We start from the raw sequence: 23,923 nt of genomic DNA, 5'->3' as shown, positions 1-23,923 counted from the left end.
CATCAGGCTCCTCCCAATTCCTCTTTCTTGATGTAGCCGAACAGTCGTAGAGTCAACCATGTAAACGTAGAACCATTAGAACGATGAGTAGGTAACGGTGAAACAGTGCTCAACCCGCAGGGAAGACTTAGGCGATTTTCACACTTGGAGGAAAGAAAACAATGTGTGTGGAGGTTAGACAGCCCCCCTTTGAAAAAAACAAAACAACCCCCCCCCCCGATTCCCCCCCCAAGCATCCCGTTACACCCCCCTCGTCTTCAGGTACTCCGCTCAGGCCCCAGGTTTGCTGCCATCGGCCTCAGTCCCTTATCATACGATACCTAATCATTGTTAATGCCGTCTCCCTTCTCCGACCTCCTGCCATTCCGTGGGTAGGGTCGTCAGCCCCTCCGGTGTCGTTGGTACCGTAGGCTGGTTTAGCAGGGGTGGGGGTCCCAGACTCCTGAACAGCTGCCTTGGGTCTCCGCCGGGTGCGAGCACTGTCGTGCGGCCATCGTTAAAAGCCAGAAGCTTGAAGGGGAACCCCCAGGCGTAGCGGATTCCAGTCCAGCGTAATGCCTTGGTGATGGGCTTCCATTCCCGGCGTCGCTGTAGTGTACTGGGCGCCAAGTCTTGATACAGGTGTATTTCAGCTCCCCTGTGTTTTATGGGGCCATCTCTGCCTCTCTTTAGCAGGGCTTCTTTTGTTTGGAAATGGAGGAAACGGATGACTACATCCCTCGGGAACGCCGCGTCTGCTCTCCTGTTGCGTAGGGCTCCGTGTGCCCTCTCTATCATCCACTGCTCAGCCGGTATGTCAGGCAATAGGGGTTTCAACACCTCCAGCAAGTTCTCGGATGGGGCCCTTGTTATCTGATTCTGGGAGGCCTCTCAAGCGGATGTTATTACGCCGCGATCTGTTGGCCATGTCTTCCATGTGTAGTTCGGCCTCAGCCATGCGGCTGGATAAGCTGTTCACTTGAGAGACCATCTCGTTGTGGGCTGCAGTGGTGGTTTCCAGCCTGGTCTCTAGTCGGTGCGTCCGTGCTCCCAGTGCATGCATCTCTGCCTGTAAGACCGAAGTAGATTTTTCAATTTCGCTGGCCAGATATGTTCTCACCTCAGCAAGTTTAGCCAGAATCTGGGTAGCTTCCCTGGAGGATTTTGCTCCGGGTGAGGATGTGAGTGGAGAGGGTGGCCGGGAGGTTAGGCCCTCGCCGGCGCCATCTTGGGTCTCATGCTGACCGGCTTTTTGCGCTGCGAAAAGGCCCATCACCGTGCTTCCTCCTTTCTGACCCTTTTTAGTCGGTTTCTTGGGGTTTCTTTTATCCATTATTTGTCGTTTTGCTCGTTGTTGGCGCTTATGTAGGCTAAATATAGCGTGAGTGGAGCGGAGCTCTAGTCAGACGCGTCCAGCTTCCTTCACAGTCAGGCCACGCCCCCATAAGTCTGTTTTTTTAAATAATTAACAGATCATGGCATTGTCATGTCAACGATGCTACATTAAATGGTTACTCCAACCTGTATTTAAACTTAATATTTTCGTTAATAATGCACTTTTAACTTGTCCCCTTCCAATCCAAAAAATAAATAAAAAATTGTAAACAAGCTTAAAACTTTGCTTAAATCCAACGATGGGACAAGTTCTCTCCAATCCTTTGTCCAAATTCTACATAATCACTCGGCATCACCAGGTCCAATCACAGAGAAGCATTGTTGTCCCTTGGACGCTTGTGCGGCGAACCCTGCATATGTGACAGTCAGCTCTATCTTTTTGAATTCTATTCTCCTTTGTCAGAAGCAGTAAACACGCCGCCGCGCATGTGCATGGCGAGATGTGCTAAAGGCCTCCCACCTCTTGCTCTCAAGGCATAACGGAGCGGAGAACGGGCGTGTGAGTAGGAAAGAGGGTGGGAGAGGGGTGAACCAGGGGAGAAGAGAAAAATAAAAAGCGGAGTCTAAAATATCATGTAGGGCGCAGTCAGGACAAATCTCTGTACATACTGTTTGCCTGAACCATGACCACTTCTAAAAGCAAAAGTGGTGATGGTTGGAATAACCCTTTAAAAGGTCACTCCAGCACCTTAGCTTGTTGAAATGCTTTGTGTGCAGTGTGTCCTCTTCTTTTTTTATTTATTTTTCTATTTTTCCCATTTTATAAGGAGTGCAGATTTCAATAGAAATAGGCACTTTTACAAATTAACCTTGTTACACCACCCTTGCTGTCCTATTACTGCCTGGTTTGGTTAGCTAAGTGGAGATAAACTCAAGAGACCGCAATGCTCCGAGCGCCTGCCTTGCAAAAACTTCAAATTGAGCAGCATTGGGAAGTCTGTGATTGGACAGCCACAGAACGTCTTGGCGGGATTAGAAGGGGAGAGCTTGCGAAGGCAGCAGAAAGGAGAACTGCAGGTTTTTCCGTGCTATTTTTAGATATACCCACAAGGAAAAAATATATATTGAAATGGATTCATGTTTTCATTGGGGGTATATTTACTAAACAATGAATTGTATTTTTTATTTCGGCCATGGAATGTCCCTTTTAAGGCTCTCAAAACGTAAATGTCTCCCATGTGATGTGTTGAGATAACACAAGGATAATAACTCCAATGAAATCCAGTTTATTAGCAGGTCCATTTAATTCTAGAAAACAAATTTACATTAATTCGGATCAGCTAGTTCACCATTAGGTCACCCTTTTGGTTAATTAAGCCTCTCACCTGAGACCAGGAACGCTACTTAAAATGAAATGTTCTAATCAGGTAGAATTTTCTTTGTCTTTGTTACCTCTGCTCATTATCTTATCTTGGCCTGTGGGATGAAGTCCCTTGGTACCATGTCCCATGTTATAAGTACTCGCTATCTTTAAATCGATTGTCTATTCATCCAAGCTCCTCTACGGCCTCCACCCAGAACAATCTTGCGGCACTTGAAAAAATGTTCCACTATTGTTTGTTTCATTTAGACCGTATTGCAGATCTGCCCTAGTTTTCATTCTACCAAACTTCCCATTAATAACTGTTTTTCAATATTTTGAACTCCCTCTTATCATCATTCATTCCAGATTCCATCTGCCCAATCCCCTCTAGATCCTCCGTGAAAGCTCACATCAACCTCACTTAATTTCCCTTATTCCATTTTAAATAACCATGGTTTGTCGTTTCTAGACATTATCTTGTCACAGGCAGCCGGCATACAGGTGAGGAGATAATATTTAAAATACCAATGTAACCACCAACACAGACTTCCAATGAGATTACACAGCTTATCATTCACATACATCTATATTACTTCACATACATAATACATAACACAAATCTGTGTACACGCACATAAATTGGATGTTACAAGTTGGTTAATGAATCATTTTGATGGGTTTATACACAAAACCCTGAACTACAGTGAATTTTAAATTAATTTGGGGAATGTAAGCTAAAACAACCAATCTGTGACTTTTAGCAGAATTAGAGATTGTTTTCAAAACCGCACTTTCACTTTCTAAATTTTGCCAATATTTTTTTAATTCTTTTTTATCATTTTATTTATTTTGTAAAAGTTATAAGAAGATGATAAAATATGGAGGGAATGGGTATGATACATAATTTGTATGCAAATTTGTACGCCAATGTATCACAGTGGGGAATAATTAGATTTAAGATTTATCAACTCTGTCAATAGACCTATGCAGCACAATTTTTGTTTGAATAATTCCCTGGTTTTAACCAAAATCTGCAAATACATTAAAGTAATTACTAAGAAACGTGCAGGAAAATAGACAAAGCTAAAAATATTGGGGAAATGCAATCTATAGATTGTACATGAAATAAATGAAAAGGATCATTGTTCTCTTGGAAAACAGAGACATATTTTGGGTTTAATCTGCATTGTACCTTTCCTGAATCAAACTGCCAAGCTAAAGTGTCAGGGTAAACTATTAGCTTCCAGAGTGGGTCAGCATGGTCAATATGGAGATTTTGGAGTTTAAGCTGATATCGGTGGTCGATTCTAGCTGGGACATTAGGCAGACCATGGCACAGTGATACCATGGGACAACTGAGCAGGTCAATTAGGCCACAGGACAGTGCCCTTAGCCAACTGGAGAGAACGTAGCTTAATGTGTATCTACTGCTCATCTTCGTGATCTGACTTCTAGCAATGAGCCACCGACCTGTATTAAAGTCTCCTTTGTCAAAAAGGTAGAAAATCAGTTGTTTGTTTTTTATATATTACCGTTTGACAATCTGAACTCCAATATTAAAATGTGATTCTGAATTTTCTAAAGGCTAAGCAGCATGGGAGTGAAAGTTTTCCTTATTCCTAAACATCACGTTTCCTTCCTATATGGTTGTGGTTATTATATCAGTGCCGGGTAAAGAAAACTCACTCCCAAGCGGCTCAGTCATCCCACAAATACAGAATCATCCACACACGAACTGGAGCCAAGATCGTGGTATAAATCTGGTACGTTTTGCTGACGACAGTGGAAACAAAAACCAAATGTTGATGTAGTGGATATTCCGCTCTAATCTTCTTTAATGCTTTGTGTGTTTTACTGCTGACTAAAAGACAAAGCCCCTTATTGTCAGGGATATTCACGAAAGAGAGAATTGTTGGGAATTCAAAGAGAATTTCACATTTTAGACATAAACGGCCAATTCAGAAAATTATCCAAGTCTGCTATGCTCTGTTTGGGTGTCTTGGTCTACAATTTGAAATTCACGATGAATTCCCAACAATTCTCACTTTATTTAATAACCCTGTGTACCATGGAATTTAAAAGAATATGGAGAGTCAGGGTCTGTTTGATTTCTAAATTGAAACAATGGTAACAGGCTGAATGGGCTAGTGAGGTTCTGTTATGAAACGGGTCACTGAAACATGTCTATAAAATGTGCAAGACTTGCTCGTCATGGATTTTACTGGCCCAGTATTGTAGATATAGCTTGATATCAGCACTAATGACACATCAATAAAGCGACTCGATACATTTAAATAAAGCGGTGTTCTGATTGACTTGTCCGTGTTCTAAACCAATCAGAATCCAGTTACATCCAGTTACCTTCTTGAATTAGCTAATATAAGATAATGGCAGCCTTCGTTCTGCCTTTTACTGCTCAGAAACATCTGCATTATACAACATTTTCTAACATTTACACATGTATACAAACTTGACTGGATGAGAATTTTGATTGTTTTTACTTTTATTCCTTCTTTCTGTTTATTCAGAGATGCTCTTTGCAAACTCTTCTCTTCGTTATGTGTTGTTGGGATTCTCAGACTTCCCTCAACTACGCATCTATCTGTTCCTGGTTTTCTGTACTATGTACTTCCTGACTCTCCTGGGGAACCTCATCATCCTGTCCTGTATTGTGTACGACAAACGCCTCCACTCACCCATGTACTATTTTTTAAGCAACCTCTCATTGGTGGACATGTGCTTCACCTCGACCACCCTCCCTACCCTGCTTTCCTCCTTAATATCCAACATGAGGTCAATCGATTTCCTAGCCTGCTTTGTCCAGATGTTCTGCTTCATCTCCTTTGGAAACCTGGAGAACAACCTCCTGGCCGTTATGGCATACGATCGTTATGTGGCTATTTGTAGCCCGCTGCAATACACCAGGGTGATGAGGAACAGTTTATGCATTGCTCTGGTGTTCATTTCTTGGGTCGGTGCTTGTGCACATGCTTTACTTCACACACTCATGGTGGTCACCCTAGACTTTCCAGCTGTGAGTCTGGTCAACCATTTCTTCTGTGAAATCTCCCAAGTACTGTCTGTCTCTAGTTCGGATACAACTATAAACTATATTCTCATCTTCACAGAAGGGGCAGCGTCTGTGGGCACCCCCTTTATTTGTATCATTGTGTCCTACATTAAGATATTACTGGCTCTCCTCTCCCTCCATTCCAGAGATGGTCGAAGAAAAACCTTCTCAACGTGTTCCTCTCACCTCACCACCGTTTGTCTTTTCTATGGTACGATTGTATCTGTTTATTTTCGCCCCAGCTCCAGCTCCTCAGGGGTGGGTGAGAGGGCAGCGACAATAGGGTACACGTTGCTCACTCCAATGTTAAACCCATTCATATATGGGCTGAGAAATAAAGCCATGAAAAATGCCATGGATAAGATGATGAAATGAAAGGTGCATAAAAACATAAATAAAAAATAGACCTGACCTGACCTGAGATGACTGTTGACCAACTATTCCTGAGAACAAAAGCTGAATCTATTGCCATGTTATTGGCTTGGCACGGGGGCAGGAGATACATTTCTACTGGACATCTCTAATTCTAATTCTTGGTAACCTCTACCACATGTGGCCACCAGGGGGAGGCCTTATACACTCTTCAGTTTGCTCTATGTACAGACTGTTTGAGGGATCATGCCTGTGCAGTCCTTGACTCCACACACATTTCAACATCAATGTCACTGGTATTATTACATCTTCACCGAGTGTACCTTGAAAGGGAAGAAGATTTGAAGGGGTTAGCCGCTATGGTTTAATTTTGTCACACAGTCGATAAACCTGGGGATATAAATCCCCGTCGGCTGCTCCTTTGTATCACGAACCTATGTAATATTCCTGTGCCATCTGTTTCTAATACAGAGGCACTACTGGACCACATTCCTCCAACCCATCAACAGACTAGCAGGAACTGCAGGCAGTGCTCACAACCAGTATTTACACTATTGACCAGTTTTTATTAAACTTACAGAGTATACCACGGTAGTGTGTGCAATTTGCCTCACCATTGTATAGCTTTTACCCATGGGATGAAATTTAGTAGTCATAGTTACAAAATGTGAGCATTGCTGTGAAAATATGCTTTATTCTCCTTTATAAATGTTGCACTGCATTCTGGGAGCATTGTGGAAATCTACTTTAAGAGAAGCTGTCTGCTGTGTATGGGGCAGTTTTCTCATATTAAAATTTGCCTTGATATGTACATATTGCACAGCTGTATCCTTGAGATCAATGTGAATTAGTAAAGGAGTTCATTTAATATTTTATCTAACCGCAGCTTTATTAATAACTACAATGAATTTATTACAAACTTATTGGAGTTGCGTCTCCAATATTCAGAAAAATTTGCAATAAGACAGTAGACTTAGGGGGTTAGGTCTTGCAAACAAGTGATTCTGTGAAATGGTCCATCACTCATCTCCAAAATGTGGCTGAAATAGAAGGACTGAACACCTTGCTTTATTCAATCTTACTAAATGACATAAAAAGTTAAAGGACCACTATAGGCACCCAGACCACTTCAGCTTAATGAAGTGGTCTGGGTGCCAGGTCCAGCTTTGGGTTAACCCATTTTTTTTTATAAACATAGTTTCAGAGAAACTGCTATGTTTATAAATGGGTTAATCCAGCCCTCAAATCCTCTACTGGCAGTCTCACTGACAGCCGCTAGAGGCGCTTGCGTGATTCTCACTGTGAAAATCACAGTGAGAGCACGCAAGCGTCCATAGGAAAGCATTGATCATGCTTTCCTATGAGACCGGCTGAATGCACGCGCAGCTCTTGCCGCGCGTGCGCATTCAGCCGAATGGGAGGATCGGAGGAGGAGAGGAGGAGGAGAGCTCCTCGCCCGGCGCTGGAGAAAGGTAAGTTTTAACCCCTTTCCTCTCCCAAGAGCCCGGCGGGAGGGGGTGTTTTCCTGGCACTATAGTGGTCCTTTAAGTTTTAACCTTTGCACTAATTCCAATAACTTTCTCAATCAAGATACACTTGCTGCTAGATTTAGTTTTTTCTTTATTATTTTTTCCTAATTCAAGCTCATGAGTGTTATTTTCCTAAAATGTACATTGTCAGCAATCTAAAATGAATTTCACATTGTAGGCCTGAATAATTTAAATGGAAAAAAATCTCCAACTCGGCTGTGTTTCCAATTTAGATATTTTTGGCCTGAATTCATTTTGTATTAACTTTGAATTTGTGATAATTAACCCTTTAGTGAATAAGCCTGTCAGTATACATAGCTGCAAATGCCAAGTGTTAAACTCCTGTGCAGGATCGTGTATTCCCCTTGTACTAGGTCTGTATGGTACATATTTGAGTGCGCTGTGGCACATATTGGATATTTAAACACACAAAGTAATTATTTGTGAACTGGCCCCAATATCATTTGGTAGAATAGCTATGTAACCCTCCTCTCCTGGGTTTTTAACGTTCTGTATTTCTGTTGGTGAATTTATATTGTAGCATCTGTTCTATGTACTGTAAAAGAAGCACAGACCGAGCATTTGATGTGAATTAACGTTCCTCCTGTACATTGAAAATGTGCCAATGGCAGGTGAGAGCAGCAAATGTTATCACTATGTTTATAACATCCAATTGCTGTAATAAACCATTGTACAGCGCTACATAAATAATAAAGTAATAACCGGTAACTAGGCTTCTATTCATTCATACAAGCTACAGCTACAGTACCTGGTTACCACCAGAAGATGGCACTCTATATAGTCAGTGATATTCATTTTACAATGAACACAATGAAATTGCTGAGCTGAATGAACAGTGGAAATGTCACGTCAGTGGAATATTTTTGAATGCAGCACATAAGTGTAGCTTTTATCATGTATTTTTTTTTGTGTGTGTGTGTATAAATCTCTATTTTATTTTAATATATTTATACTGTAAAAAACTGCTTTCTGAAAAGGCACAAATAGGGCATTTTATGCAAATAAACTTTTCCCATGATCCACTTGTACAATGTGCCCAGGTACATGCTTTTGTTTTTGATAGCTGAGTCTTCACCCAAAGCCGGTGCACAGATCCCCTCCTCCTTTAACCCCTTAAGGACACGACATGTGTGACATGTCATGATTCCCTTTTATTCCAGAAGCTTGGTCCATAAGGGGTTAAACAACCAACTTTATTTAAAAAAAATAAAATAAGACATCTGACAAAGTGAACAAAAGTGCATAAACTTCTGATCTAACGTTTGCTTAATTACGCCCAATTTTAAAAAGGTCTCCTATAATGAAAGGGTGAGATTGCCATTTGCAGCTCTACTCTCACCAACCTAGATGAACACACTGATCTACACAAATACAGGATGGAGATCTAAAATACATAAATAATCGAAAACTGTATTTACATATTTCTCATTGTCTTCTGGGAGCGTTGTGAGCACGCATGATATAGTATATCTACTAGAATTAGATATTTTTGTACGCAGCGGAGTGGCCCTTTTAAGAGGTGCTGCACATGGGACAGTTTTGTTATATTAAAATTTTGCTCTGAAATGAATACATATCCTCGGGTATAATTTGGGATTATTCTAACTTTTAGTGACCGAATAATCTAAATTTTATTAAAGACGAATATTTGCTTATTTCTTTACTGTAACTCCCAGCAGCAAAGAAACAGTTACCAATCAGCATGCATCACAGTAATATAAACTCATCAGGCTCCTCCCAATTCCTCTTTCTTGATGTAGCCGAACAGTCGTAGAGTCAACCATGTAAACGTAGAACCATTAGAACGATGAGTAGGTAACAGTGAAACAGTGCTCAACCCGCCGGGAAGACTTGGGCGATCTTCACACTAGGAGGAAAGAAAACATTGTGAAAGTATGGTCTCTTGGGCAGAGAAAATCAAATTAAATTCCATGAAACTAACGTCCAATTTAAGTGCAAGCTTTAACATATAATAACTAACTGCATGGTGTCTTGGGTAAGTGAGAACCAAATTAAAAATGCAATGAAACCAACGTTCAATTTGAATGCAAACTTTAACATAATAATTAACTGACGAGTATAGGCCAGAAAAGAAGACAAGTCGAAAGGATGCTAGCCACCTAGTCAGAGATGGAGGTACTAAGAGATACTTACCTAATAGGGTGGGTAAAGGTATTCCAGGGTGGGAAAATATTCGCCTCCTGTCTTTAATAAAATTTAGATTATTCGGTCACTAAAAGTTAGAATAAACCCAAATTTTATGGTTTGACAGGAGGCTTCATATTTGCTATTTTAACGCGTAGATAGCGTGGACAAAGAAACGTGTGGAGAAAGTCTAAAATAAAAGGTACGGAAAGTGGATTCTCTTGACCAATCAGAGGACAAAATCTCCGCCTGGGAACCTCCAGCCATGAACACAGAGGAGGCGGCCACGCCTCTAACCGAGTGAGCACAGAAAAACGCATTAATGCCAGCCAGAGCTAGTAGCCATTTAATCCACCGAGCAATAGTAGGGCTCGAGACTGGTTTGTGTGGTCGCACGTAAGACACAAGGAGGGGCCCAGTAGGTGGTCTAAGTGCGTCTAGTGATGTGAAAGTGCTCCCCTTCCGGTGTCAAATAAAGGGCATGAAAGTCGAAAGCCCTGATGTTGGAGACTCTTCGGAAGGAGACCAAGCAAAGGAGGAGAGCTAATTTGGCTGATATTTATTGGTACATTCAAAAAAATGCAATACATTCATACAATACAAACACACAGACTGCTGAATACCTCGTTGTCTGGCCAAGCTTCTAAGAACGTGAGCATAAGAGCCATGTCCCAGAATTAATTATATTTGGGAGCCGGAGGTCTAGCGATGCAGATGTCCCGCAAGAGTCTACACACAGAAGGGTGTTTGCCTACTGAAGAACTTTCAATAGTAATGTGCGCTGCAGAAATAGCAGATCGAAACACGTTAATAGTCCGGTTGAATTTACCCTGATCGAACATAGACGACAGGAAATTGATAATATTAATTATAGATGTTGAAAAGGGATCAAAGTTCCTTTCCAAACATTAGCAAACTCCAATGACGCCATGTGGAGATGTAAGAGCGTTTGGTTCCTGGGGCCCATGAATCCCATAGGAGTCCCTGAGCAGGAGCCGAAAGGCCTGAAACATTCCAAGATCCCCTGAAATGGTCCAAGCCACTAGTCGGAGATGATCCTGGATTGCCAACAGGTGAAAGTTGCCTACCGGGTCCCTGAGGAGGTTGCAGGAGGTGGGTAGAAGCAGGGGAAAGTCCACTGACATTTCCAGGAGGTAAGGTTACCATGGTTGGGCGCACCATAGTGGGGTTACAAGAGTTATCTTGACACCTTGAGTTTTGAGGTACTGTAGTGTGCGTGGGATCATGGAGAATGGAGGGAACGCATATCCTCTGGATATCGGCCATGTCTGTAAGAAGGCATTGACTGCAAGGCACACTGGGTCTGGCAGCCAGCTGAAAAAAGCATCCGTCTGACAGTTGAGGCGAGACGCAAATGGGTCAAGGTTGAATGGTCCCCGCCAGACCTGGAGACGGTGAAATATTTGTGGATCCAGTTGCCAATCGCTGGAATCTCTCCAATGTCGGGAGAACCAGTCTGCGATAAGGTTGTCTGATTTGGAACCTCCTAGATGATTCACGTAGCGAACCGCTGAGACATTGTCCATCTTTAGCAACATGGAACAATTGTAAACATCCTTGGCAAAATTTTGGATTGCAAAGGAGCCCGCAATTAGTTCGAGGCAATTGATATGAAGTGCTCGTTCCGAATGGGAGAGCTCTCCTGTAGAGCTTTCCGAGCAAGTTGCGCCCCATCCGAGCAGGCTTGCATCCGATTCCAGGATGAAATCGGGTTGAGATCCGAAGATGGCTCTCCCATTCCAAGCGTCCATGTGGTGTAGCCACCAATGGAGTTCTAGCTGGACTTCGTCTGTGAGTGTGATCTGCTGATCGTAGGATGTCGACTGATGTAAATATTGCGTCTTCAGGTGTTGCAATGCTTGGTAGTGCAATGGGGCAGGGGATATTGCCTGTATTGAAGCGGAGAGCAAGCCGATGATGCGAGCTTGATCTCGCAGGCAGAGGTATGGTGATATCAGCAACCTCCGAATGTCCTTTTTTATGGATTTAATTTTGGTTGCCGAAAGTTGTAGGACTGCCTGAACAGAATCTATCTGGAATCCCAGGAATTGTACCGTCTGAGACGGAGTGAGAGATGACTTCTGGCGATTGATCGCGGAGGTCATGACTGTCTGAAGGTTAAGAGTCTCTTGGTCCTGCGCCATGAGGAGAATATCGTCCAGATAAATGATGGACCGGATTCCATGGGAACGCAGTAATGCATTACTGGTTTCATGATTTTGGTAAAGCACCAGGGTGCGGAAGATTGCCATAGTTCCTGTTCCCAACGAAACTGAAGGAGGCAGCAGTGGGCTGGTGTTACCGGCACCGTGAGGTATGCATCCTTTAGATCGAAGTGGGAGAACCAATCTCCCTCGCAGAGTAGGTCTCTCAATAAATGGATTCCCTCCATTTTGAAGTGACTGTATGTGATGAACCTGTTCAGATCTCTCAGATTGATAACCGGTCATAGGTCTCCTGGTTTATTTTTTTTATTTTTTTTTTTTACTAGAAACCTGTTGCTTATAAAGACCTGTGGGCCAACAACTCTTTCGATCGCACCTTTGGCGAATAGATTGTTGAGTTCGCTCCGTAGAGTCGACTCGTCTAACATTGACATCTTGATCTGGATAGGAGGAGATTTTTTGAATCGGTTCGTCTGAAAAGTCCATGTGGAACCCGGACACAGTCTGAAGGATCCAAGGATCCCGAGTGAGTTGAGACCACTATTAGGAAAAAGGGGTTAACCAGCCTGCAATAGGAATATGAGAATAAGTAAGGTCCATTACCTGTAGCAGTGCGACCGCGGAGGGAAGCAGATCCACGTCCTCGGATAGCTCCGCGAGAGGTGAAAAACTGCCTGTGGTGGAATCGGGTATTGCCCGAGTTCCAAGGGTCTGTGGGTCAAGGCCTGTAGCCTGTGAAGGCAGCTCTGTCAGTCGCTCGGCCTCTATAGCGACCACCTTGCGGATGGAGGATTTCGCTTTAGTTAGCGTAAAAAAAACAGAGACGTGTTTACTTAGTTCTTTTATGAACTTGTTTCTGAATAACATGCCTTGAGCCTCTGGACCAAGCTCTTTAATGCCCAATTCGGCAAGCTTGGCATCGATTTTATAAAGGATGGCCTTTCGCCATTCTGTAGAGATCGCCACGTTGGCATTGCCTAAAAGGCACAAAGCCTTTTGTGCCCACTCTCGCACCATATGTACGTCAAAAGTGCCACCTGATAGAGCCTTGTCTGCTATAATGAAAATTTGTATAAGCGGGCCCGCCACATCCATCAGTTTATCTTGAGTGGCTTTCAGACCCTGTTCTAGACCCTTACGGGGGTCTTTCCCTGACTTGGTCAGAAAGGTAACAAGGAAGGGGTCGAATTCAGGTGTAATGGCCACCTTGTCCGGGATGATGGGACGTGGGCATTCTGCCCTCAATTTGGCTCTCACCTCTTTTTCTAAAGGCCGACGGAGCCACATTCTACAGTATTTGGCAATGTGGTCCGGGGGTGTCCATTTGGCAGATCTAGGGTGCCTGATGCATCTAGGGTCAAATAAAGGGCGGCCAGAGGTGTCAAATAAGGTGTCATCTTTTAAGTTAGGGTCAGATGTTAGGTCAGATACCAAATGGAATTCCTCTTGTTTGATATGAGGGAGGGCTCTTAGGGAATCAGAAGGGTAAAGGTCTCGGGATGTCTTATGAGGTGGAGCATCATTATCCGAATGTTCTGCATAGTATTCATCTACCACCTGAAGATTATAATTAGAAGTTGAACCCTCAAGTGGGTCAAAATCATGTTGGGAGACAACTGCCCTGGGTTTAGAAAGGGAAACTATCGGGTGTTTGGCAGGCGCCTTGCCTTTACCGGCGGTAGCGAGGAAATTTGAGGAACTTCGAAGGGCGCTTGCGAGGAACTTCGTCCCGGTCTGAACCATGAGACTCCTCAGAGTCTGACAGCTGGGTAATAGTCGCCGTAGGGGCTGGAACTGTCTGCTCGCGGAAAGCCGCTAAAGCTTTGGGTATAGAGTCGGCAATTGCATTGTATAGCCATGCTTTAAGTTTGGCAGAGACTGCTGGATCTGGTAAATCCGACATAATGTCAAAAACAGTGGGGAAACCACTAAAATGTATATTTATTTATTTATTATTTTTGTTTGTTTTTAGTTTTTTTTTAAATATGCAGACAACTATTTACAAAGAGGCGGTGGACTTTAAACAGGATTTGTTACATAGTTACATGGTAGCTGAAAAGAGACTTGCGTCCATCAAGTTCAGCCTTCCTCACACCTGTTTTTTGCTGTTGATCCAAAAGGCAAAAAAAACAACAAAAAACCCCCAGTTTGAAGCACAATTTTGCAACAAGCTAGGACAAAAAATTCCTTCTTGACCCCAGAATGGCAGTCAGATTTATCCTTGAATCAAGCAGTTACTACCCTACATTGAAAGATTATATCCTTGAATATTCTGTCTTTGCAAGTATGCATCTAGTAGCTGTTTGAACATCTGTATGGACTCTGATAAAACCAATTCTTCAGGCAGAGAATTCCACATCCTGATTGTTCTTACAGTAAAAAAACCTTTCCTTTGCCTTAGACGAAATCTTCTTTCTTCCAGTCTAAACGCATGGCCTCGTGTCCTATGTAAAGTCCGGTTTGTGAATAGATTTCCACACAATGGTTTGTATTGGCCCCGAATATATTTGTATAATGTTATCATATCCCCTCTCAGGCGACGTTTTTCTAAACTAAATAGGTTTAAATTTGTTAACCTTTCTTCATAGCTGATATGTTCCATTCCTTTTATTAATTTTGTAGCCCGCCTCTGCACTTTTTCTAGTGCCATGATATCCTTCTTTAGAACAGGTGCCCAAAATTGCACAGCATATTCAATATGTGGTCTTACCAGTGATTTATAGAGAGGCAAAATGATATTCTCGTCCCGAGAATGAATGCCCTTTTTCATGCATGACAATACCTTACTGGCCTGTGTGTTGTTATCCCTAATTCACTTCCATTAAGGGTATACGTTGCTTGTGTATTCTTTACGCCGAAGTGCATAACTTTGCATTTTTCAACATTAAATTTCATCTGCCATTTGAGTGCCCAGTCCTCCAGTCTATCTAAATCCTTCTGCAGCAAAGTAATATCTTGCTCACATTGTATTATTTTACAAAGTTTTGTGTCATCTGCAAACACTGAAACATGACTTTCAATGATGTCTTCAAGATTATTTATAAACATTTTAAATAGAAGGGGTCCCAGAACAGACCCCTGAGGGACACCACTTGCCACCTCTGTCCAGCTTGAAAATTTACCATTAACGACAACTCTTTGTATTCTGTTTTTAAGCCAATGTTCTACCCAAGAACAAGCATTTTCATCGAGACCGATTTCCTTGAGTTTGAACACTAATCTTTTGTGTGGAACTGTATCAAATGCCTTGGCAAAATCCAAATAGATCACAATATCAAATAGATATTGAACAATACATAAATAGATTTGTACAATACATAAAGAATTAACCTGTTAGACAAGTGGGGTTCATCCACAGTATATCAGTGGGGTTCACCCAGAGAAAAAAAGGACAATATAACGTCCAACATTAATAACAGGTATGTACCTGTGTAATCTGTATAGAGGCAAAAGGGGGTCACCCTTAAATAGAGGCTAGAGGGGGGTCACCCTTAAATAGAGGCTAGAGGGGGGGTCACCCTTAAATAGAGGCTAGAGGGGGTCACCCTCAGAATATAGGCTAGAGGGGGTCACCCTCAGAATATAGGCTAGAGGGGGTCATCCTCAAAGTAATGCAAGGGTTTAAGGCACTTAGTTTTTGTGTTTTGGGAATCTGTAACAGAAAAATTAATATTTTGAGTTGTGGGTTTGTATACCTTTAAATAAATAAATAACGGTCTGGGGCTTTAAGAAGAAAAACATTTACTTACCTAACGGCTGGATCGCAACCACAGATCAGGAGCTGAAGGCAAACGAAACTGCCGCACAGAGACCGTCCACAAGATGGCGCCTGGTCAAAAAGCCTGGGAAGAAGCAAGAGATGGCTTCGGCACAGAGGAAAGGGCGGGACGCGTCACGATGGAGACGCTGAGGATAAGGCAGGCGAGCACAGCAAACTGAGTGGCTGAACTGACCGGCAAAATGCCGGGAGCTGCGGCGAAACTGTCAGTGATCTGATTAAACTGACAGAGCACAATCTAAGAAGGCTGTTATATTTAGGAAGTAATATAAAGCTGTGGGCTGACTGGAATGTCAGCCCACTAAGTGTACTAAAACTGAAAACACGTCACATTTTTAATAAATATCAAATAAATAATAATAAATTAAATGATTATTGACAGCTAAAAGAGCAAGATTATTAAAAAGATAATAGTCAGTTTAAAAGAGCTATTAATAGGGATATAATTAGAATAGACTCACCCGGGAGCCTAAGCAGCAAAGAAAGAGGAATTGGGAGGATGGCAGCCTGATGGCAGCTTGTATTCCTGTGATGCATGCTGATTGGTTAAACTTTTTACACTGATTGTTAACTGTTTCTTTGCTGCTGGGAGTTACAGTAAAGAAATAAGCAAATATGAAGCCTCCTGTCTTGCCATAAAATTCAGTTAGCGAGGAGTTCTTTTTTTATCTAATGGTAACTTAACGAACGCCAACAATTATTTTATTACAACCTCACTGGAGTTATGCTCTAAACCAACAGTCAGGGAAACTTAATTATCTTCAAAAATGTAATCTGTGAAACAAAGACTATTTTAAAACACATTCCATTCCAGTATTCCTAACTTTTATGTCTGTGTATTTGTAAAGTGCTTTGAGTCTCACAGGGAGAAAAATCGCAAATAATAATTATATAACTGAAAACAACCCAGATTTTTTATGAATATACCTTCTTTCTTCTACTGCGACTTTTCGTACCTTGTATCTGACATGACTTTGTACAAAAATATTTGGCTTCAGCTGCTGAAAGCCACACATAACGTGAGCATTTACTTGCTGTAATCAGGAATATCAAAATGGTTAACTATACAGAACAGTCAAACAAAATCCTACGGCAGTCTCTGTAATATTCACAAAAAGTCACCAGATGGCGCACACCACCATAAATGTTTTTGTTTAAAGGGTTTTCACATTGGCATACCTTATCTCACTGTATATGGACTTCAGCATAGGAGACTGATTTTGGGAGTGTGCCACTGTATCACACCCCTGTGCCAATATTTGGAGGCAATGAAAGTGATGTATGATGGGCTTTGCACTGTCCACTTTAATAACTGTAACACATAGTTGTTTCCACTATTATAGAAACCTATTTTGTCATAGCTTTAGTCAGCGCACAATGAATCTAGCGCTTTAAAAAGGACACACACCAGTAAATTGACACCTTTATTCCAGACAACAGAACTCTACACACTTAGACTGATCACATGAGTGCTAGACACGCGAAGGGTGACTATTAAAGATCGTAAATGTGAATGATGCAATGAGCTCTGTGTTTCATTGGGAAGGGTGGCGTTCTATTACGTCATTCTAATCTGAGTGCGTTAAAGACGTTTGATGAATTGACCATCACACCTTAGTCCACACCAACAAAAAGTTAAAGAGACGCTGTCAGTTTTGTAAAGATTTCCGTTTTTAAATGGCCGCTTTGCCCATTTATGTATTTCCTAATTTAGCTTAAATGTATTTGGTGGAGTACCAGAACTTGTTTTTAAAATCCGGTTTAGAAAAGCAATGAGCCATCCAGCTGTCTGGGCACAATAAATTCTAGCATTCTCAGCCCAATAAGAGTTATGGTAGTAGCAGTCAAAAGCAGCCGAATGGCCCACAAACCGTCCAATACAATAAATCCAACAATCAGCACAATTAGGTTAAAGTTATTATTGTGATCAATATTACATGTCAAAAGGAGCAATGTACTACGCGATCGCAGAGCCTCTATGCACAAACACATTCAATATTAGAGGTCTCGGGTGTGTACAGTGAACTTAGAGCAGGTTACACGTTCTCTTAACAGTAAACTGAAAACAAACCAGTGCACTTTCGGAGATAATTATGTAGTTTGAAAAGTTTCAAATTCAAACTTCTGTAGCCTGTTTGTAAGCACCGTCACCTAAAAGATATCAGACGGGGTCATTAATCTGTTATAACCTGTTACAGCACTGCAGAATATGTTGAACTATTTTACATGGAGTTACACTGAAACCTGTTGGAATTCAAATATATATATTTATATATTAATTATATAGTAACTGAATTACGTGTTTTAGGTGACCAGATCCATTCAACATTATCGCCATAACCTGATGCTTTGTACACGATATGAACAGAGTACTCACTCGAGTTGAGACATTTAAATGGAATATGTACTGTTGCATCATCTCCGATATCAGCTGGTTTAAACACTTAAAGGGACAACTATGTTCACCAGAATTCTTAAGCGTAATGGGGCATATAGTCTGTGCATACAGGCCGAGCATTGTAAACATTGCCTTTTCATAGAAAAGGTAGTGTTTACATTGCTGTCTAAGTCCTCCTCTAGTGGCTGTCACTCAAACAGCCACTAGAGAGTCTTCCTGGTTGAGATCTTGAATTCTTTTCAGGACATATATTAAATGCATCGCTATGATTTCCGCAGTGTGGTGATTTGCTGTGCATGTGCACTAGTCTCCTGAGATCACCAAGATTGATGTTTTAATCAGGGAGGCTGGCACTCTGCAGAATATAGGGTCAGTAAATTGCTTTCTCAAAGCTCATTTGGTGAGCGAACATATAAATAGTGAGTAGAACACTATAGCAATATATATTTGTATTTCTAAAGCTATAGAGTTCCTTTAAGTGTGGAGAAATTAACCAAGGTAATTAAGCTTTTCATAGTTACATAGTTACATAGCTGAAAAGAGACTTGCGTCCATCAAGTTCAGCCTTCCTCACATATGGTTTTTGCTGTTGATCCAAAAGAAGGCAAAAAAACCCAGTTCGAAGCACTTCCAATTTTGCAACAAGCTAGGAAAAAAATTCCTTCTTGACCCCAGAATGGCAGTCAGATTTATCCTTGGATCAAGCAGTTATTACCCTACATTGAAAGATTATATCCTTGAATATTCTGTTTTTGCAAGTATGCATCTAGTAGCTGTTTGAACATCTGTATGGACTCTGATAAAACCACTTCTTCAGGCAGATAATTCCACATTCTGATTGTTCTTACAGTAAAAAAACCTTTCCTTTGCCTTAGACAAAATCTTCTTTCTTCTAGTCTAAACGCATGACCTCGTGTCCTATGTAAAGTCCGGTTTGTGAATAGATTTCCACACAATGGTTTGTATTGGCCTCGAATATATTTGTATAATGTTATATCTCCTCTCAGGCAACGTTTTTCTAAACTAAATAGGATTAAATTTGTTAACCTTTCTTCATAGCTGATATGTTCCATTCCTTTTATTAATTTTGTAGCCCACCTCTGCACTTTTTCAACACAAATAGATTCTTTTAAATTTACAATTTAAAATATCCATGCCATTTTGTTTTATTTTATACATCCTGGCTTATTTATGGTCCTCTTTGATAGATAATAGGAATCATTTTTCAACTTCACTTTTTTCCCTGCTTCTTCAATTCAGTTCCCAATTCATTATTTAATTTATAAACCCTTTCAAATCTTCTGCTTTCTGTAAGTTTTGCGCACACATTGCATCCTCTTGCCCTTAGAGGGTTAATCACTTGTTAACAACAAATTTATATTACAGTTTAAAATTAACAGAATCCGTTTCAGAATTCAACAAACTAAATAAATAAAACAACTGTCCTTTCTTAAACCGATCACTAAAATACTGTTCTGAGATGGACTTTTAATTTAAAAAAAAAAAAAAACACAAAAAACAAAACCACAAACCCTCTAATCCATCAAGCCTTCCAGAGGGTACATGATAAACTACCCAAAATGACAGTCTCCACTCTTACATTGACATAAGAAAAAGAGCAGATTACATTATTGCAGATACACGCAGTGCTACTATAACTCCTTGTCAAACAAACCACTACTCATCTGTTTATGTTCAGCACACAGAGGATGCATATAGGTAAATGTGTATATACAGAGGCTGCCATATCCCTTTTGACTCTTAACAGTAGGACTTAACCATTTAGTGCTTGAGAGACCTGCAAAACGTATCAAGGGGTAAATGAGAATATTTAGGGGGAAAGGCATGTGTTGTTGATCCAAGTCTAAATTTAGACCAAAGTCAAATCTCTGGCCACAGAATTTAAGGGGATGAATCCAGCAAGGTGCAAGTCTTGTCTGGTAAAGAATTCAGGCAGAGCACATGTTCCATGATCATCCCTGCATGTTCTAATACAGTAGAGACCAGCAGAGCATTGTATAGTATGTAGACAAAACGTATCACAGCAAGATAGACAATATTTGTAGAGCTCTCGATTTACTTGTTTGGCAGACTCAGGCATGCACTGCCACACACAGCTCTTTAGAACAAATCCAGGGAAAAGTGAGGAGGATCTATTAAAGTCTCCTGGTAAAAGAATTCAGATGATTTAGTCTCTGGCAACATCCAGACAAATGGCTATCTTATGCTCCAAACTAGTGTCTTTATAACAAGGCCCTTGTTGAGCAGTTCTTTGTAAAGAGTCCAAGAATATGATATTTATTTGTAGGTCCAACAGGCCCCTGCCCACCTCTGCCCTTTACAAACTTCCTTGTGCTTCTGAAAGCAGTTCTCGACCCTGAATTTGCGCCCACAGTCTTCACAAGAATAAAGGTTCCCTCCATGGGTCTTCATGTGCTCAGTCAGATGATGTTTCAATTTGAATTTCTTGTTGCAGACCGAGCAGCCAAATGGGCGCAGACTGAATGTCAACATGATGTGCCGGTCACGTTTAGGCTTCACAGCAAAGCGTTTACCGCACAAGCATCCAAATTTCTTCCCATCGGGGGCAGCCACAAGCTTGACCGGAGCATGGACAGTCTGGGCTTGGAGAGCATGAGCAATGATCTCATTACCATGCAGGTCTACAGGTTTAGATAAAGTGTAGGATTGGGGATCAGAGACGCCATGCATTTTCCGCGGCAGGCAGAGAGAAACATCAGAGGAAGATGATGTGGGAGGAAGAACAAAACTCAGTTTTGTAGAGTAATCTGGCTGCACTTCCGTCACTTCAAACCCCTTTAAAAAGTTGTCCTCCTCACCTCGTTCTTGCTTAATGTAGAACACTTTAGGGCTTCCTGGAGAGGATGAGGAAGGAATAGAGTAGGAGCAACCTGCAGGGATCACTTCTTCTAAAACATTTCTTCCACTGTTACTGTCATCCTCCTCCTCTTCTTCTTCCTCTTCCTCCTCTGATACACGCACTTTTATCACCTCTTCATCGTCTGAGCAGCCCAGTGATAGTGGAGCAGGATCATCTCTTGGAGGCTGGAAACTGCTACTGGGCGACTGGCTCTCACTGGCACGACTTGACCACGACTGTTGTGAACGTGGCTCTCTTTCCTTTAACAGCTCTGAACACCGATCTACCACTTGCCACATCTGCAGACCACTAGCCAAAAGTAGGTGAGAAGGAAGAGACTCCATATCCAGGCACAGCCTTCCAGAATAGATCAGATGTAAGAGATTCTCAAAGGCATCAGGCTGAATTACACTTGGGAGAACCAGGCAGCTGGTGTCATTCAGGAGAAGCTTATCATGAAAATATGGCGAAGATGCAGCCAGCACCGTCTTGTGTGCTCGAAAGACCCGACCTTGAACCTGGACAGAGAGATCGCAAAACTTCCCCTCTAGACGCTGTTTGTTCAGGGTGTCCAGGAGCACTGAGCTATAGTGCGGAAAGTCTAACTGGATATTTTCACACTTAGGCATGGTGGATGTCTAGTGAGAGATCAGAAACAATAGTTAAATTAGTAAATCCTCCTTCTCTGTGCTATATAAATCTATAGGCAGATACAACCCATGTCATGTTTACAGGGATAGTCTTGGAAATATTGCACATGCCACAGAGAACACGTGGCTATAAATGAAGATTCCGAACATGCAAAGTATATCATTGTACATGTTGGTTAAGCAGGGGTGTAGTCTGGCCACTATTACACAACCATCTTATTGCCAGTGAGATGAGCCATGATCCACTAACACCAGCAGGGTTATTCACTTTTTTTTTTTTTAAATGTCAGGTCAACGTCCTGAGTGTAGTGTGGGTGCTTATGTCTGCATGCTCTTCCCCACTCAATATATATGTACATGACATGTAACCAGAATGTAGTGCAGGGATAGGCAACCTTCGGCACTCCAGATGTTGTGGACTACATCCCCCATAATCCTGGCAACGCATCATGGGAGGTGTAGTCCAAAACATCTGCAGTGCTGAAGTTTGTATATGCCTGATGTAGTGTGTCTGTTGATTCACACTCACTGTTACTTCTCACTCTGAGCCTGGGTGTATATCCTGATCCACACTCACACTCAGTATCAATGTACATGGCATACAACAGGGAGTGTACTCATACTCAGCCTGGTTGCACAAGGTAATACCCACACTGGATATACACACCGACCTCCACTCACACTCAGCCTGGCCGCACTCACAGACCTCTCTACTCACACTCAGCCTGGATATACACTCACAGACCTCTACTCACACTCAGCCTGGATATACACACACCGACCTCCACTCACACTCAGCCTGGATATACACACAGCGACCGCCACTCACACTCAGCCTGGCTGCACACACCGACCTCCACTCACACTCAGCCTGGATATAAACACACCGACCTCCACTCACACTCAGCCTGGATATACACACAGCGACCGCCACTCACACTCAGCCTGGCTGCACACACCGACCTCCACTCACACTCAGCCTGGATATACACACCGACCTCCACTCACACCCAGCCTGGATATACACACCGACCTCCACTCACACCCAGTCTGGCCGCCAGCTCGGGGTATTCTGTCACTTTATTACCGGTTTCCCAGCAGCTCCCGATTCTATGAGCCCGAGACCGCAGCCAGGGGAAGGACGAACATGATCTATCCCTGGGAAAACAACAGCGGGAACAACGGGGACAAAAATCAGCTAACCCGAGGCCGAGCAACGGCACATGGACAAACATGAACTGCCCTGGGGTGCAGCAGAGGGACGAAAATTGGCTCTCCCTGGGAAACCTGAAGCTGCTCATCTAACCTAGCATTACCTAACCCTGGGAAACCAACAGGGGGACAAACATGACCGAACCCTGGGAAACCAACAGGGGGATAAACATGACCGAACCCTGGGAAACGAACAGGGGGACAAACATGACCGAACCCTGGGAAACCAACAGGCCAAAAAAGGGACCATAATGTCTACCTGGGAAACAGGATATAAATACAACACACGGACCGTAAACCCCGGGGAAACAGGATATAAATACAACACACATGGACCGTAAACCCCGGGGAAACAGGATATAAATACAACACACATGGACCGTAAACCCCGGGGAAACTGATACCGGAGAAACTGACGGAAGCCAAGCACAGAGAGATGGACACAGGTTTCTTCAGGAAGGAAGAGATTCTTTATTCGATTCACCGACCGGGACTCAGAGGGACTAATGTCACCAAAAACAGCTAAAATCTGAGTCCTGATCGTACAGTGTAGGCCCCTTATATAGACGTATAGCTCCTCCTATAATCAGTTCCACCTACACGTACTCTTACCCAATCAACAGAACAGAGACTAACTTCCTGTTTGACCACTTGGTTTGCCCAGCACAATGGAGGAGGGGAATACTCGTATATCCTGAATTTCTACACATGCTCCGTACACTACTGATTGTATCGTTGCCACGTGCAACCAACCGACCGACACATCAGCATATGCACGTGCACATACCACGTGGCAATCTCGGCCTACTAAATTTATTTTTACAGAGATTCCACCACATTCCCCCCTTTGATGCTTTTGATATTTCATAATCCCAGATGCATCACTTAATCAGGGTTTGCTTACACCTCGAGTTGCCATAAACCAGACTAGACTTTGCGACTCTCTAGAGATACGAACCCCTCAGCATTCCTCTTCCTGTACGTGTTCTCCTTGATTTAAAGCC

General features: G+C 42.3%; 2 protein-coding genes across 2 annotated transcripts; one reads left to right on the top strand and one right to left on the bottom strand.

The window, feature by feature from the left end:
• The first annotated feature begins 5,207 nt into the window (after window positions 1–5,207).
• LOC134573612 (olfactory receptor 1361-like) lies at window positions 5,208–6,122 on the top strand. Its single transcript, XM_063433397.1, has one exon. It carries the CDS (start codon window positions 5,208–5,210, stop codon window positions 6,120–6,122), a length of 915 nt encoding a protein of 304 aa, XP_063289467.1.
• Window positions 6,123–18,214: 12,092 nt separating this feature from the next.
• On the bottom strand, window positions 18,215–23,068 carry ZBTB9 (zinc finger and BTB domain containing 9). The gene is made up of 4 exons (XM_063433292.1): window positions 23,024–23,068; window positions 22,795–22,859; window positions 19,283–21,695; window positions 18,215–18,683 (listed from the first exon to the last, which is right to left on the bottom strand). Exon 3 carries the CDS (start codon window positions 21,684–21,686, stop codon window positions 20,475–20,477), a length of 1,212 nt encoding a protein of 403 aa, XP_063289362.1. The 5' UTR covers window positions 21,687–21,695; window positions 22,795–22,859; window positions 23,024–23,068; the 3' UTR covers window positions 18,215–18,683; window positions 19,283–20,474.
• Window positions 23,069–23,923: the final 855 nt, after the last annotated feature.

This window comes from Pelobates fuscus, chromosome 9 (genome assembly GCF_036172605.1).
Source record: "Pelobates fuscus isolate aPelFus1 chromosome 9, aPelFus1.pri, whole genome shotgun sequence".
Lineage (NCBI taxonomy): Eukaryota > Metazoa > Chordata > Amphibia > Anura > Pelobatidae > Pelobates > Pelobates fuscus.
This window is presented reverse-complemented; position numbering and strand designations above follow the sequence as displayed.